General features: G+C 44.8%; 2 protein-coding genes across 3 annotated transcripts in view; both read left to right on the top strand.

Annotated features, from left to right (window-relative positions):
• Positions 1–14,201, top strand: part of LOC119446831 (septin-1) — a 610,438-nt gene that overhangs the window by 145,511 nt on the left and 450,726 nt on the right. The gene's annotated exons all lie outside the window — the stretch shown is intronic.
• Positions 9,609–14,201, top strand: part of LOC119446823 (cytidine deaminase-like) — a 37,802-nt gene continuing 33,209 nt past the window's right edge. The window contains exons 1-2 of one of the 2 annotated variants that reach the window (XM_037711384.2): positions 9,609–9,810; positions 10,310–10,432. In XM_037711384.2, coding sequence (XP_037567312.1) covers positions 9,795–9,810; positions 10,310–10,432 — 139 coding nt within the window. In that variant the 5' untranslated portion in view covers positions 9,609–9,794. Of the gene's footprint in view, positions 9,811–9,897; positions 10,246–10,309; positions 10,433–14,201 lie in introns of those variants that run through there. The other variant, XM_037711385.2, reaches the window with a different exon arrangement.

Genomic DNA, 14,201 nt, shown 5'->3' with positions numbered 1-14,201 from the left:
TCGCCATGATAATATAATGCTATGTGATGCGGCGGTGTTCAGTCAGATGTCACCAAAACTTCCCACTGGCCTTCACTTCCTTCCCTTTCACTGTTCTGGAAAGTGACCTGCCGTTCGGATGGCAAGTGCTTTCACTGACTCGAATTGGAGCCCTTGCAATTTGACTTGGCAGACTGAATCATTCACCCGAATTCACCATTAAAGTTGGTAACAAGAAAAGTGCTGCCATCACTGGATGAAACGTGTGACGGGAGCTTTCAGCAAAGAAACTGCAGCAAAAGGGTAATCAGTGAGAATTCTTCAGACTCTGAAGACTAAACTTGGAGTCGGAAGCGATAGTGATATTACGGACAAAGAAAAGTATAAAAAGAATGAAACGCATACGCGCTGTAAAGACTAGAATGGCACTCTTTGTGATATTGGGTTTGAGGTGTGCCATACAAGGGCCTTCCTGCATGACTAAATGTGTTTCTACGTTACAGTCGGTTTCGTCACAACTCTCACAGGCTACAAAAGTTGTTTTTGGGAGGTTCACTTCTCGTTTACTTCACTGGTGCTGAAAAAGCCAACTTCTAGCAGTATAATGAAGCCAAGTTTCTCTAGAATTAAATTAATTTTTATAGGTGTTCTGTAGATATATATATTGTTCTGAGTGTATTTCAAGAATTTATTTAATGTGCCAATTCAATCAAACACTTAGAAAAACATTGCATGTTTGAAATGTTTTTTCAAAAATTACTCAAGAGCCAAAGGGAAAAAGATATGTGAACTCAAAACAAGTAAGTCTAGCTAAACACAGATCATTAGTTGCCTTGCTTGATTGACCACCTGAGCCACTACAACAATATATTTTATGGTTTCACGCCTATACTTGCCTACAAAAGGGGACAAAAAATGCATGCGTCTTTGGTATAACACAACACTATAATGCACAACTAAGCGAATGAAAATTAACTGGTAACCTAAAGAAACCAAGGTGAACCTTCAATTCACGAGCAGGTAGCTTCGTACTTGAGTCGCTCATGAAACAGTATGTTCTGCCAAGAATCTTAATCAAACAAGGGTGATGATCGTGATTTGCAGAGCTACAGGGGAATGCATGCAGCAATACGAAAATATGTACTTTCCTGTTTTTGCCCATGCCGCATCAACCGCTTAATCGTGATTACATTGTTAATCGAAAAATTGGAGAGTTAGAATTACCCCACGGAAGGCCCTATTGGTAACAAAACTGCCTCCAGCACTTGTCGAATGGGTGCCGCAGGGCTACAGTTGACCTGCCGAGGAGGACCAAGCGCCTACTTGAAGGGACACTAAAGGAAAATATTAAGTCAAGCTAAAGTGATAGACTAGTGCTCAAGAATCTCTAAGGCATCAATATTATCGCGAACAGAGCCTTAGTAATCGAGAAATTGAGGTAAATGCAGGACACAATTAAAGACTCCCCCCGGGACATTCAAGTACCTGCCTAGTGACGAAGGCACTCCTCATTTATATTCTTTCACTGGTCCTCAACCACTCGTTATAAAAACATAATTGTATTGCATTATAAGATAAAAAAAACGCTACTTGTCCACTTGTATTTAATTTTTAGAAAGAAGAACTCATTACCCCTTGGCTTTACTAACCATCAGCAACAGAGACCCAAACAATCGATCCCGACTGGCATCCGTAGCTGGATCCACACAGACCCTGCTCCTAGAAATATGCACCCTGAATATAACAGGGCCCAGCGCCAAGCTCAGGCCGGAGCTATCATAAAAGCCCTTGCTCATGTACCTGGCGTTACATTTGTTGATGCAGCCCAGTATTCCCATGGCACACGATTTGTGGCCGTCGTCACACGCAATGGAGTCCTACACCACGCCTCCAGCGTCACTACCCCCACTGCCGAAACGGTTGAAGAAGTGGCCATCGCCCTGGCCACTCTAGATCCCACCTGTCACACCATCGTGTGCGACTCTCGCTCAGCCATCACTAACTTCAGCAAAGGCCGTAGTTCTCCTCAAACTCTTCGTATCCTCCGCCAGGCACCACACTCTAAAGAAAGCATGATCTCCCTGACATGGATCCCGGCCCACGCGGGCACTGTCCACCCACACCTCCCCAATCTCAACGAGGTCACCCACTCCACTGCGCGAGGCCTAGTCGACCGCGCCAGAGACACTGGAGACGAGTTGGACACCAGGGACAATCTGACTACTTATAACGATCTCGTTAAGGCATTTTACCTTAGTCGCCGAACCTTCCCCCCACCTCACCCCAAGTTCAGCCGGGCACAGGCTACCACCCTGGGTCTGCTACAAACAAATACGTACCCTTCACCCGCCCGCCTCCACCTTATATTCCCTGAAGTTTACAATACCCCCAACTGCCGGTGCTGTGGCACTCGCCTGGCTACGCTTCCGCATATGCTGTGGGAGTGCCCAGCACAGTACACACAAATTAACACCACGACCCTCTCGTTGAGGTTGCATGAGGCTCTGTGGAGCTCCGCCCTCGACGACCAAACCTGGGCGACCCAGCACGCCAGTGAGGCGGCGGCGAGGCAAGCCCTCAACGTCCCCTCATGGGAGGCTTAGGCCCGGCCATCTTAAAGTGCTGGTTCTGCAATAAAAGTTTATTCCTCCTCCTCGCCCTTGACAACGATGTGGGCAGTCTAACGATTCCGTTTTCGCTAGACCCTGTGCCGCCCGCGTTTCAGTAATTTAGTTACCGCGCAGTGCTGCGCTGGTTTTACTGGATCGCAAAAGTCGCTCAAACTGCAAGTAGCAGAGAATTCCACTTCCATGTCATGTCACGGGATGCCCGAACAGTCCACGCCACTTGACGAAAAGCAGCTGCAGCGGCGAATCCACTGCTCTGTCTCTGCTTCGTTTTTCCATGGCCACTCGCTTGCGGTTTGTGCAAAAAAACGTACCACTATCTCTCGGGCGCCGTTTTACTTACCGACGGCAACAAAGGGCGGTGATGGTGTATGCAACGTCACCACTCCGCGGTTGGGTGGCGGGAGATTTGAATTGCAATTAAGGTATTCGTACTTTTCAGATTCAATTTTCTCGTAAACTAAGTCTTTTTTTTTTTTTTTTTTGGCACGAAACAAGCGTTGCGAGGTTTCTGGAATGGTATGTAAACAGTCCACATCGACTTAGTATTTGCCTTAAGTGTCCCTTTAAGAAATCGGGAGGGAGCCGGGACCCCCTGGCTTTAAGCACTGGTAGTGCTGCAAAAGTGGTACACACAGGAACACTAACACGAAAAACAAGACGAACAGGAACCTTGCGCACAACCATACACCATACAGTAATGCCATACCAACTAGCCCCTGTTGAAGCACTTCTTAGTGGAAATGAGCGTCAAAGTACTTAGAAATATGTGTGATTTTACTTGTATAAGTACCAGGAGGGGTTCACATAAAGGAATTTTCACTGTGCAGGATTGCAAACTTCCATGTACCGGGTGCGCTTGGTATTTGAGAACACTATTCCTTATCGCCATAGACACCAGCAGGCTCATCATATCTATCTAGGCGTGCGGCTTCTTATTGGTTGACCCCTTATCATTCATACTGTGCAGTTTCTTCAAAGATACAAGCGTACAGGTTGACTCAGGAAATGGAACGCCATGCAGTCCTCATCACCCTGGCCACATACCACAGTGACTTGGAAATTGCCACCTTTCTGAACGTAGCGAAGTCTTCAGTTTACAAGGTGCGGACAGAACTGATGTGTTCTGGCGGTGACGTAGCATCTGAAAAAAGCACAGTCAGCGTCAGACGTCGTTAGAACCCCGAATTTTCCCCAGCGTCTGCAAGTCATCGTGAGTGATGACCCAGGGAAGTCAATGTGGGCCATTGCAAAGGAGCTCCAAGTCGCAGAGTCGACTGTCAGGCTCGCTGTGCACGAGGACTTGAGGTACGATTCCTATGTCATGAGGAGGGGGCAATTCATGTCCGATAAAACTTGGGAGAATCGTCTGCTCCGGTCCAATTGCTTGCTAAGCAAGCTGAAGAGACCTAAGGAGCCTGGAATGCTGTTTTTTTTTTTTTCAGATGAAAAGAACTTTAACCAAGACCAAAAAGTTAACCGCCGTAACGACAGGTGGCTTTGTGCAAGCGCTGATGAGGTGCCTACAGTGATGCACATAAAATTTCTGTCGTCTCTGATGGTGTTAGCCATCGTCAGCAATGAGGGTGACATCGGGCCGCCACACTTTTTTGCAGAAGGACTCCGTGTTAATGCTGCCGTGCACGTGGAGGTGCTTGCCACCATTGTAAAGCCCTGGATAGAGACTGTTTTGAAAGGAAGACCTTATGTCTTTCAGCAAGATTTGGCTTCTGCCCACACCACCTGCGTCACCCGGGAGTGGCTGGCTGGCAACCTCTATGTACGACCACGTCACTCCCAACTTGTAGCCTCCTAGTTCTCCAGATTTAAATCCGCTCGACTACTATGTCTGGTGCGTCATTAAGAGAGAGGCCAACAAACAGCCACATAATACAAAAGACTCGCTGAAGGCCGCCATTGTTGACTCAATGGTCAACATCTCTAAGGACCACCTGATCCGGGCATGCAGCCGTTTCTGAAGCCGAATTGAATTGGTTATTGCTGTGGATGGCGGATTCATTGAGTAATTGTGTAAATAAACCGTAAGAGAAGTATTTCCCAAAGTTTGGTCAAAATATGTCTATTTTTTCTGGAGATATTCTTTTCTGCCTGAAGCCAACATTGTGTTCTCAAATACCTCGCGCACCCAGTACATCTTGTGCACTGTTTATTTGGTACCTCTGAAGCATCCAGCAGATGGGTCAGCGTCATGCGTTGAGAGCGTAATCCTTTGACCAGGTGACATCTTGTACAGTGATAGCACTGGAAAAGTGTATAAACCAAACCCACCTGGTGTTCTTGCTTGTGCATTAGACGTGATGGATCTCAGACATGCACTTTTCTCCCTGTGCTTTTCAGCTTTGTCAAGTTGCTGTAATTATACAGTTAAAACGAACTATTTCTTCTGTCCCATGACCCTGTACAGTTCATCTGAGAATGAATTCTCACTTGTGTCCTTAGTCAACTTAATGGAATCACTTTTTTAGTGCTGCTGGAGTGACTGTACATTAGAAGTGAAAAATTGTCATCCTTTGCCATAGAATGGACACTTTTTATATAAGAGGGCCACCTTGAGACCCTTGCTTGATAAGCATTTTTGTGTAGTTTTTCTTCCTCCACAGACTATATCTTGGAAGAGGGACTGTTGTACATGTTAGCAATTCTTCATTTTTTTTTTTTTTTGTAACAGGAAAGCTGCTAATTTAGAGTAATAGAATAAGTCATAAATGTCAAGAGAAAAGAATTACCAAAAATGTTGTCAGAGCAGGTGTCTTTACCCAGAGCAAAATAATTGAAATACAGATCAAGACAAAACTTAGTGGGGTATGGAGGGCAAATTAGTGGTGTCACATCAATTGGGAACATTATAGGAAATTACAATTCTCACTAATTACCAATGCAGAGGCTGGTTTGCAACAATTGCTGTAAGATAACCAATAAGAGTTGGAGGGGAATGCAAAGGAGCAGAGTGTAGCATATGCAGAAGTTACACAGATGTGGAGCAATGGACGTAAATCATAATTGTAAAGCTAGTTTTCCCAAAAAGCAGTTTCTCAAGCTAATGGTGGCAGTCATTTTTCCAGTCATCAGATACAAGCACAGTTTGCTTGTCTTATGGCATGAAAAATGTGGTAGTGGCTCTTGTGATGAAACCATGCAATAGAGAGGCCTCAGCATGTGCATCTAGCACTAGTCTGTTTGAACCATAACTGGTGCTGCCATTAGTTACGCAGATGTGCAGTGCATGGAAGTGCACTTGCAAATTAGGAAAAGGGTCTATGACGGTGCTACAAAAAAATGACAAAAGCTATTTGCACTGTGAGACTAAAATGATTGGCTATAAAAGTAGCAAGTCAGATCTGGAAAAAGCTTTACAAGGATATGGAGGACATGCAAAAGCTACTAAAACATCTTATAAAAGTTCAAATAATTTTTAAATGTTACTGTAAGTATAGAAAGTAAGGGTTTTGGGGTGACGCTTTCCACAAGTAGTTGAAGTCCTCTACAAGCTGTCAGCATAGAGAATTGCTTTATGCTATTAGCAATACTTAATGACATTAATCAAAATGGTGAGCACTCATTTGCAACAAAGAAAAGATCACAGAAAAAAGACAAAGTAAACCTGTCGCGTCGGCATTTCTTATGTTCCTGGAATTAGCGAGCACCTTTCAAGGGTGCTGGCGAAAAAAGGCATCAAGGTTGCGCACAAGCCAGTGTTGATGCTCGCATAGTTTCTCCCACAGCCAAAGGACTGCCCGTCCTAGGAAAAGTGACAGGGGATTGTTTGCAAAGTATTGTGCTCTAAGTGCACCTGCCACTTGCATCAGTGAAACCAAGAGCATTTATGACAGAATCCGCCAGCACAAGAACGACGTACGGAAACTCAAAGCCCAGTGCAGCACTCTCGCTGAACACTGTGAGAAGCACGGCCATGCAGTTGATTTCAACAGCACCTCTATAATCGACACCGTAACCAACCCAGTGAGGAGACTTGCTTTAGTCGTGGCACATTCAAAAGAGAGGAGAGGAGGAATCGCAACACAAAGAAAGGAGTTTAAAGGACACTGTTTCTTCAGCCACTTGAGTCGCCCCCTGAAGAAGGGACTGAGCTGGTACCGAAACATCTGAAACTTTTTAACCTTGGCTGGAGCAGTTTTTGCTTCAAATATTTCCCACCCAGCCACACAGATATCTATTGAAGCTGTCTATCTTTAAGTAGTGCAATATGAATGATTCATTCCGCAAACTAAGCAGTTGCAGGACAGTCATAAAAGAACTATCATTGGTCAAAACGGAGATTATAGCACTTGTTCACACTTGTTCCAAATGCAATGCTTTAAAGTTCTGACCATACGGAAGTTTTTATTTCTTATATGTAGGTCATCTGCACTCAACAAGTTTTCTCTTTCTGTCTGAACTGATGTGCTCTGTCCATTGCACAAGTGCTCACCTAAGCATGAACGTTACAAGCTTATGATCAACAGCATTGCAGTTTCTCTTGTGTGTTTATTTCTTCTGAAATACTTGGCAAGGTACCACTATCTGAAGAAAGTGCAATCAAACTAATATAAATTCCCATTTAAGGATGGTAAAAAAAATTGATAGTTTGCAAAATAGATAGAATTCTTGTTTTGATTGCAAATGATTCTGTTGACTATATACAGCAATAACAAACAAAAAGCTTGTGTCATAAAGGCAAAGCCCACTATAAAAACGATTTTTTTTTACACTAACAAAGTTGGACTTCACTGCATATTGGAATTTTATCGCTTAAATGTTTCAACACACCGCACTTTATCTCAAAACCACTCTCACTTATAGAAGCCGAGCTCTCCAACTGGACTGGACTGGACTGGACAAACTCCAAATCACCGCATTTTCTTTTCTTTCTAACCTGACTTGAAGTGTTGACATGTACGATGGAGGATGTCATATTGAAGTCGATGGCTGGTGGCACAACAAAACAAAAAAATTTATGTTCACAACTTCACTCTTCAGAAGGCTCCTCTGATGCCTCCTTGACACCATGTAAAGTGGCGTGTGCACATGTGCTCTCACGTACCCGTGCTGCGTAATGTGACGACTCTTAGATTGCCTTGCATTTCTTCATTTCTGCTATTTATCTTAACTGCACCACCCGCTTATTGACCGATCCCCCATTATGGGTATATGCCATAGTATGGAAATCAACACACAGCGATCCTCTCAATCAGGTAGTTGTCATTGGCACAATAGAAGTATATGTGCGATTGTGGCCTTAGGTTGGGAAAGGTTAGAAAGCTTTGCTCTATTAATGGAATTATGCTCTTGATGAAGTATATTTGTTACAGTGAGGATATTCAGGTATCATTTGCTTTATCAATGAGTAATAGTGTAGAAAACAAGGCCAGCTGCGTCGACACCTATCCTAATAGCTGTCCTGCGTGCCAGCTATTAGGCACGACAGCAGCACCCACCCAGCCAGCAGCCACGGTCGGAAAAGTCTATGAGGGTTTGCAAGGGAAACTTTGCTCTAAGAAGGTGGGTGTTGCAGGACGCACTAGCAAGAGCTACAATGTGGGAGAAGGCTGTCTCTTGCAAACACTGTTTGAAGCAACTGGACAGCCTCTGCTGCAGGGAGAGTAACTAATTTCTTTGTACCATTTTTTTTTTTTTTTTACATTTGATTTGCCTCTATCCAGGCTGTTACTAAACTCGTTTTGTAAATTCTTGCCGTAGAATGCTCCCTGGACAGCCCTTTACAATTTGCAGTGTATAACCAAGATTTCCAACAGGGCCTGGTGAGGGGCCTTTCATTAAAAAAAAAAAAAAAAAGCTACTAGGAAATGGTTACCATCATCCTAAACTGTGGCTTTCTTGCTGGACTCTTATTCAATGTCACCCGGTTATCTGAGTGCCATCTATTTCAGTTCGATTTGGACCAAGTGTGTTCCCACATCCCTTCTGGAAGCATGCTTTCTCATTTCTACTTTGATGGTGGCCTTAAAGTGAAGGTTGGGTTCAGCGCATCTTCTACAGTAAGCATAGCATTCATTCCAGCACACACTTCACAGGCCTGCAGTGAAGAGATGACTGCTAGCTTACCAGCATCCTTGAGGCAAGCATAAGAGTGCAGCAGATGCACTTAAGGGCCAGGCATGTTTAATTCTTGTACGAAGTGACAACTTAACTGCACCCGATTGTTTCTTAATTGTCTACAGCACATGTTAATAGATACTAGTCTCCTCGGTGTCCCAGTGGCACCTTCGCTGCTTTCTTGCTCACCGCTGCCTTCTTCCATGCTGCCCAACATTGTTTTCACAGAGTCCAGTGGGGGAGGGAGGGGGGGGGGGGACAAAGAGAACAATTGTAGTCACTATAATAACAATGCATATGTAGTGGGAAAAAAAATCAACATGAAGGGAACAATTGCAGCCGTTATCAAAGCATACATAGTGTAAAGAAGAATGAACATAAAGAAACCTCAAAATATGAATGCAGCCCTGCGTGATGCAGGTACTGCGACAACGAGTGCACATTTGTCTGTTATCCTGTTATCCAAATGGTATAGTTTCCCGAAACATTAGGCTTGAATTTAATTTGCCCTTCCATGAGCATTTGGATGCATATATTTCATGTCATTTTCATATCCTAGCAAAACATTCTCCTGTGTCTTCTGAGTGTTTTGTGCTGTAATATGGATTAGTTTTCCAAGTTTTGCGGATCGAGTCCTCATTCCCTGGGGAAGAAAAAATAAAAGGGGGGTGGGGTGAAGGTACGTTACGAACTTTTTTGAATGCAAAAAAAAAAAGAGAAAAAAAAACTTTTAGACGTTCTATCCATTTCAGAGGAGTCTAGAAAACAATTTAGCGTCTGCAAAATGTGTCCCTAAGCAAAAAACAAATGCGCAGTGAGCCCGGTATTTCGTAGAGCGCACAAGAACGATCGCTAATTTTAATTAAAATTGTGCCACATCACTGCCTCATGTTTAGCAATCATAGCTTCAGGAATAAGAGGAAAACAAATCTTGTGATGCGACTCGCTCGCACCGCAGTGCGCCTAAGTGGCTGATACACGACCCAGTGCAGCGTTGCGCAACGATCTAGCTAGCGTGCGCCGGAAGTGGAGATAAGCGAGACGACATCGTGCAAAGGTAGTGAAAACGCGATCGAGACAGCTGCTTGCGCCAAAACAACCAGGGGCACAACAATGGGGCAACACACCGGTAAGATATAACTGGCATATTGTTCATTTGCAACATGTTTTTTCGGAAAAAGACTGTCAGCGTAGTAGCAGGTGTCTGCAGCAACGAAGCGAATACTGCTAAAACCGCGCGAAATTGTTTTACGGGCTGCTCTTTCCGAAACTATATATATGGCACATACCCACTGTAGACATAGGGGATTGGCGGAGCGCTTCATAAGTGTACATTGTTTCTTTCGTTTTAGTAAGTAGCGTTTTTCTGCGCAGCGCGTAGCTGCTGCAACCGCCTGAAATAGAATGAAAAAGAGAGAAACGAAAGCAGACGACCAATGTCATCCTCGGCCGCATAGTTGATGACGAGGACAAAGTAATCGTAGCAGTTGGCAATTCGCCGGTCTGTCATTTGTGGACGTCTTGCGAGCCCCGCGGCATCGTGTCTGTTAACTTCTACAGATGGGTACGTTTGACACTTTCCGCTGGTGCAGCTTTTATCAAACTGCCTGCCGCCTTCCTATTTTCAGCGGATCAGGAAGCGCAGAAACTTGTAAAAATAGCCCAGGATATGCGCGCCAGAGCTTACTGCAACTATAGCAAGGTTCGTGTTGGTGCGGCCCTCCTATGTGAAGATGGGACAATCTTTACAGGTGAGCGTTGTCACTCTCTGTACACTGATCTTTCGTAAGAAGCTACGTTCACAGGTTTGCGTTTATTATACCACTGACCTCAAAACTCACACTTTTCCAGTTTGTGTTTCGTAGCCCATATCTACATGTATATTTTAACCACGGCCTCTCGCTAACCACCAGCGACCGTATTCTACAATCGGTTCAGTAGAAATCGTCGTCTGCGAGCTCGGCCGCCTGCCAGTTTTTGCCGGGGCCTGCCCGCCGGCCGCACAGAAGCAAATGGGCGTATGGATGGCACGAGCGTACCCCTTGAAGCAGGGTGGTGGCTTATGCCACTAAGCTCGTGTTTCCTTTCATTTCTTCTTTCTTTCTCCTGCGATTATTGCCGGCCTTTAAAATCCGTGGCTCGTAGCAACAAACAGTTGAACTTGTGAAAAAAAAAATATATATATATATTGGGCAAAAAAGTAATACTTTTTGGCAAAAAAAAAGTCATACTTTTTGGCATCTTCCGTTAAAAAAATAAAGAGTACACCCTTTCGGGCTTGTCTCGAGAACGCCATGTCACGCTGATAGCCGGGAAGGCAGTGGCGCACCGACGGGGGGGGGGGGGGGGGGGGGGGGGATTCGGGGGTTGTAACCCACCCCCTGAGGCCGACTTAACACCACCTTTTGTTTAACCCCTTTTCTTTATGCATTTGAGTACTGCAACTAAGATGTAAGACGCGCAATTGATCGTCTGCACACTCGCAAAAAGCGCATTTTTTGACAATTTCCCGTGAAGAAATCGAAATTAGTGCTGTTTAGATGGTATTGGGAAACTGTCAACCCCCCCCCCCTGGCAGAGATCCTGGGTGCGCTACTGCGGGAAGGCACAGGAATACTGGACCTCCGTGTACTGGGCCATTGTCGAATTCTGCCGTATTGTCAAATTCACCATCTTGGCAGTTCTGATTGGCTCACAGGTATGTGCCTGATAGCCAGGGGGAGGAGGGAGCACACCGTGGGCACGTGCAAGCCGAAACATGCCCATGTATATACCATATCCTTGGAACGTAGTACGTGGTATACTGAAATGGTGCACGGACATTGGAACATGATATGGTAGGTATGTGCGAATTTTCAAACTTTCGAATAACGAATAGAATATTGTCCCATTTGATTTAGTTCTCGAGTCGAATATAGCCACTCTTCGATTAGCTAGGTCGTCGAATCGAACAATCACCACTCGAAAATTTGAATATTTTAAATACTTTTCGATACATTACGTCGTTGATTGTACACGATCAAGCATGACATTAAAGCGAAAATGCGATGTTTTTCATCACACCCACATACCGTACTGTGTCGCTCAGACAGCCATGGACTTTTCCGGCTAGACACGATCACTCGTAATAACATGTTTACACACGGCATCCGGCTGTGGATATTGCTTGGTCGAACCCGGATATATCGAATCTGAAGGGAATCATGAAAAAGTTCGATATATAGGTATTTCGATATACAAAGTAAAAATTTTATACAAAAATTTTCAAAGGGATTTTACTGCAGTTCGTTATACATAATCGTTAAATGTGGGTTCGATATATCCGGGTTCGACTGTATTTACAGATGCAACACATGTGTCCTCTCATCGGACAAAATCCGAATACCTTTTATTGCAACATACGTGGCACCATCTGCCACGACCATTCAAGCTTGTTTTCTTTCTTTCTTTTTTTTCTTTCGCTCTGCCACTGCTATCGCCGCAGACGACACGCATGTCTGGTTGGGCAGCGACTGTATACAAAGATATTAATAGGCCTACAACGTAACCTTTATAAAATTTATACAATAATGCATGACCACGTTTACGAGCGAGCTGCTTCCTAATGCTTCTTTTGTGTTTTAATTAAGTATATTGCTCTATAATGTGCAGTGTGATGATATAAGCTCCATTAATGCTAGCTGTGAATACCAGGATGTAAAAATTATTGATGAAAAGGCTGTAGATTATTCGCACGCAAACTATTCGAAAAATACGCCATTCGATTCTATTCCCTTATGGCACTATTCGATTCGGTCTCAAAAACTGCTATTCGCTCACCCTTACGGTGTGGGTGTGCGACGTGGCCGCACCTGTTCTACATGACGCCGCTGCACCCCTACTGCGGTGTCCACCTTGATCAGGCGCCTACCGTCTGTTGACATCACCGTGCCGGATAGCTGTCTCTGGCCGGCCTGGTTGTAATGCCGTCACTAAACAGGCATTTCCGGTGGGAACAGCTGTGGCGTAGGTGCCGAGGGCGGCCCGCTCACCATGGGATTTCGTGCCTATTTTTCCTCTGGAAAATGTGCACTTAGACGGGTCCTTGATTGAAAACCGAGCGACGTCTCCGCGGGCAATCGACTTGCCATCTCGGGTTGGGGTTGCCCTGTAACGTAGCAATAACTTGTCATGCAGCTTAGCATGACAGAAAGCAAACAAACTTAAATGGCAAGAGCTGAAGGATCGTAGAAGGCATATCAGATTAAAAATTTTTCACGATATTTATTACTCTAAAACAGGTATAAACCGCGAACAATATGTCCAGGCACCACACTACATATGTAAGCGACTGGACCACTGGTTGAAGGTCAGGGAATTTTCTTGTACGGGTGACGTCTTCCGTTATTCCTTTCCTTTTTTTTTTTTTTTTTTTTGTTAGAACTGTTCGAGATTGGAACAGTTTGCCATCGAGCATTGTATGCATCACAGAAAATGATGCTTTCTTCCACGCATTGAAATAATTTGTTCATGTATTTAGTTAAGTTTGTAACCTCCCTGCTGTGATGCCCTACGGGGCGATGCAGGTAACTAATAAATAATAAAAAATAATAAAATACTAAAGCATTTTAGGAAAGACGACTCAGTAGACTTTACCCGCCCGCGGTTGCGCAGCTAAGCACGAGGTCGCGGGATCAAATCCCGACCGCGCTCGCCGCATTTCGATGGGGGCGAAATGCAAAAACGCCCGTGTCCCGTACCTTGGGGGCACGTTAAAGATCCCCTGGTGGTCAAAATTAATCCGGAGTCCCCCACTACGGTGTGCCTCATAATCAAATCGTGGTTCTGGCACATAAAACCCCAGAATTCAATTCAGCAGACTTTCAGCTTCATTTTTCTTGATTCCTTCCTTGAAGGGCCCCTCACCAGGCCACATAGTAAATTTTGGTTATACGCTGGAAGTTGTTACGTGCTCTGTAGGAGGCATTCTACCGCAAGAATTTATCGAATTGGTTCATTGATAGCCGATATATAAATATTTCAGTGCCACGAACCCATGATTTCAGGAGGCGAGCGTCACCTCTAAAATGAAATGAACCAACTAGCCTAAAAATACGTCTTGACCATCTAACATAGACACTCTCCACTTGCCCTAGTCGAGGTGGTCGAGTCTCCGCAAGCGAAATTTCTTCCCTGCGTACTCCGATACCCGAGCTCGAGTGACCTAGAATTCTAGGTCACTCTACCGGAGCTGGAGGATCGCTTGACGCATACGTCACGGGCCCTGACTTTTTCTTTCTTTCTCTCTCTCTCTCTCTCTCTCTCTCTCGCTTTCTTGCTGAGCGGCGCACTTCCGATGACGGTCTCGCGCGCGAGCTACCATACCGCGAGCTGTTGGATTTGTCTCGTTTCGCGCAGCGCACGATTTTGCGCGCTGTGTACGAGAACACCTGACTAGCGGTATAAGTCAATGCTACACGAACACTGAGGCAGACGCAAGCGCATCACAAAGCATGATCGCGCGCTGGAACACGGTAGAAA

The sequence above is a fragment of the Dermacentor silvarum genome, chromosome 3 (genome assembly GCF_013339745.2).
Source record: "Dermacentor silvarum isolate Dsil-2018 chromosome 3, BIME_Dsil_1.4, whole genome shotgun sequence".
Taxonomy (NCBI): domain Eukaryota; kingdom Metazoa; phylum Arthropoda; class Arachnida; order Ixodida; family Ixodidae; genus Dermacentor; species Dermacentor silvarum.
The sequence above is the reverse complement of the archived record's forward strand: the minus strand, read 5'-3'. Positions and strand labels throughout refer to the sequence as shown.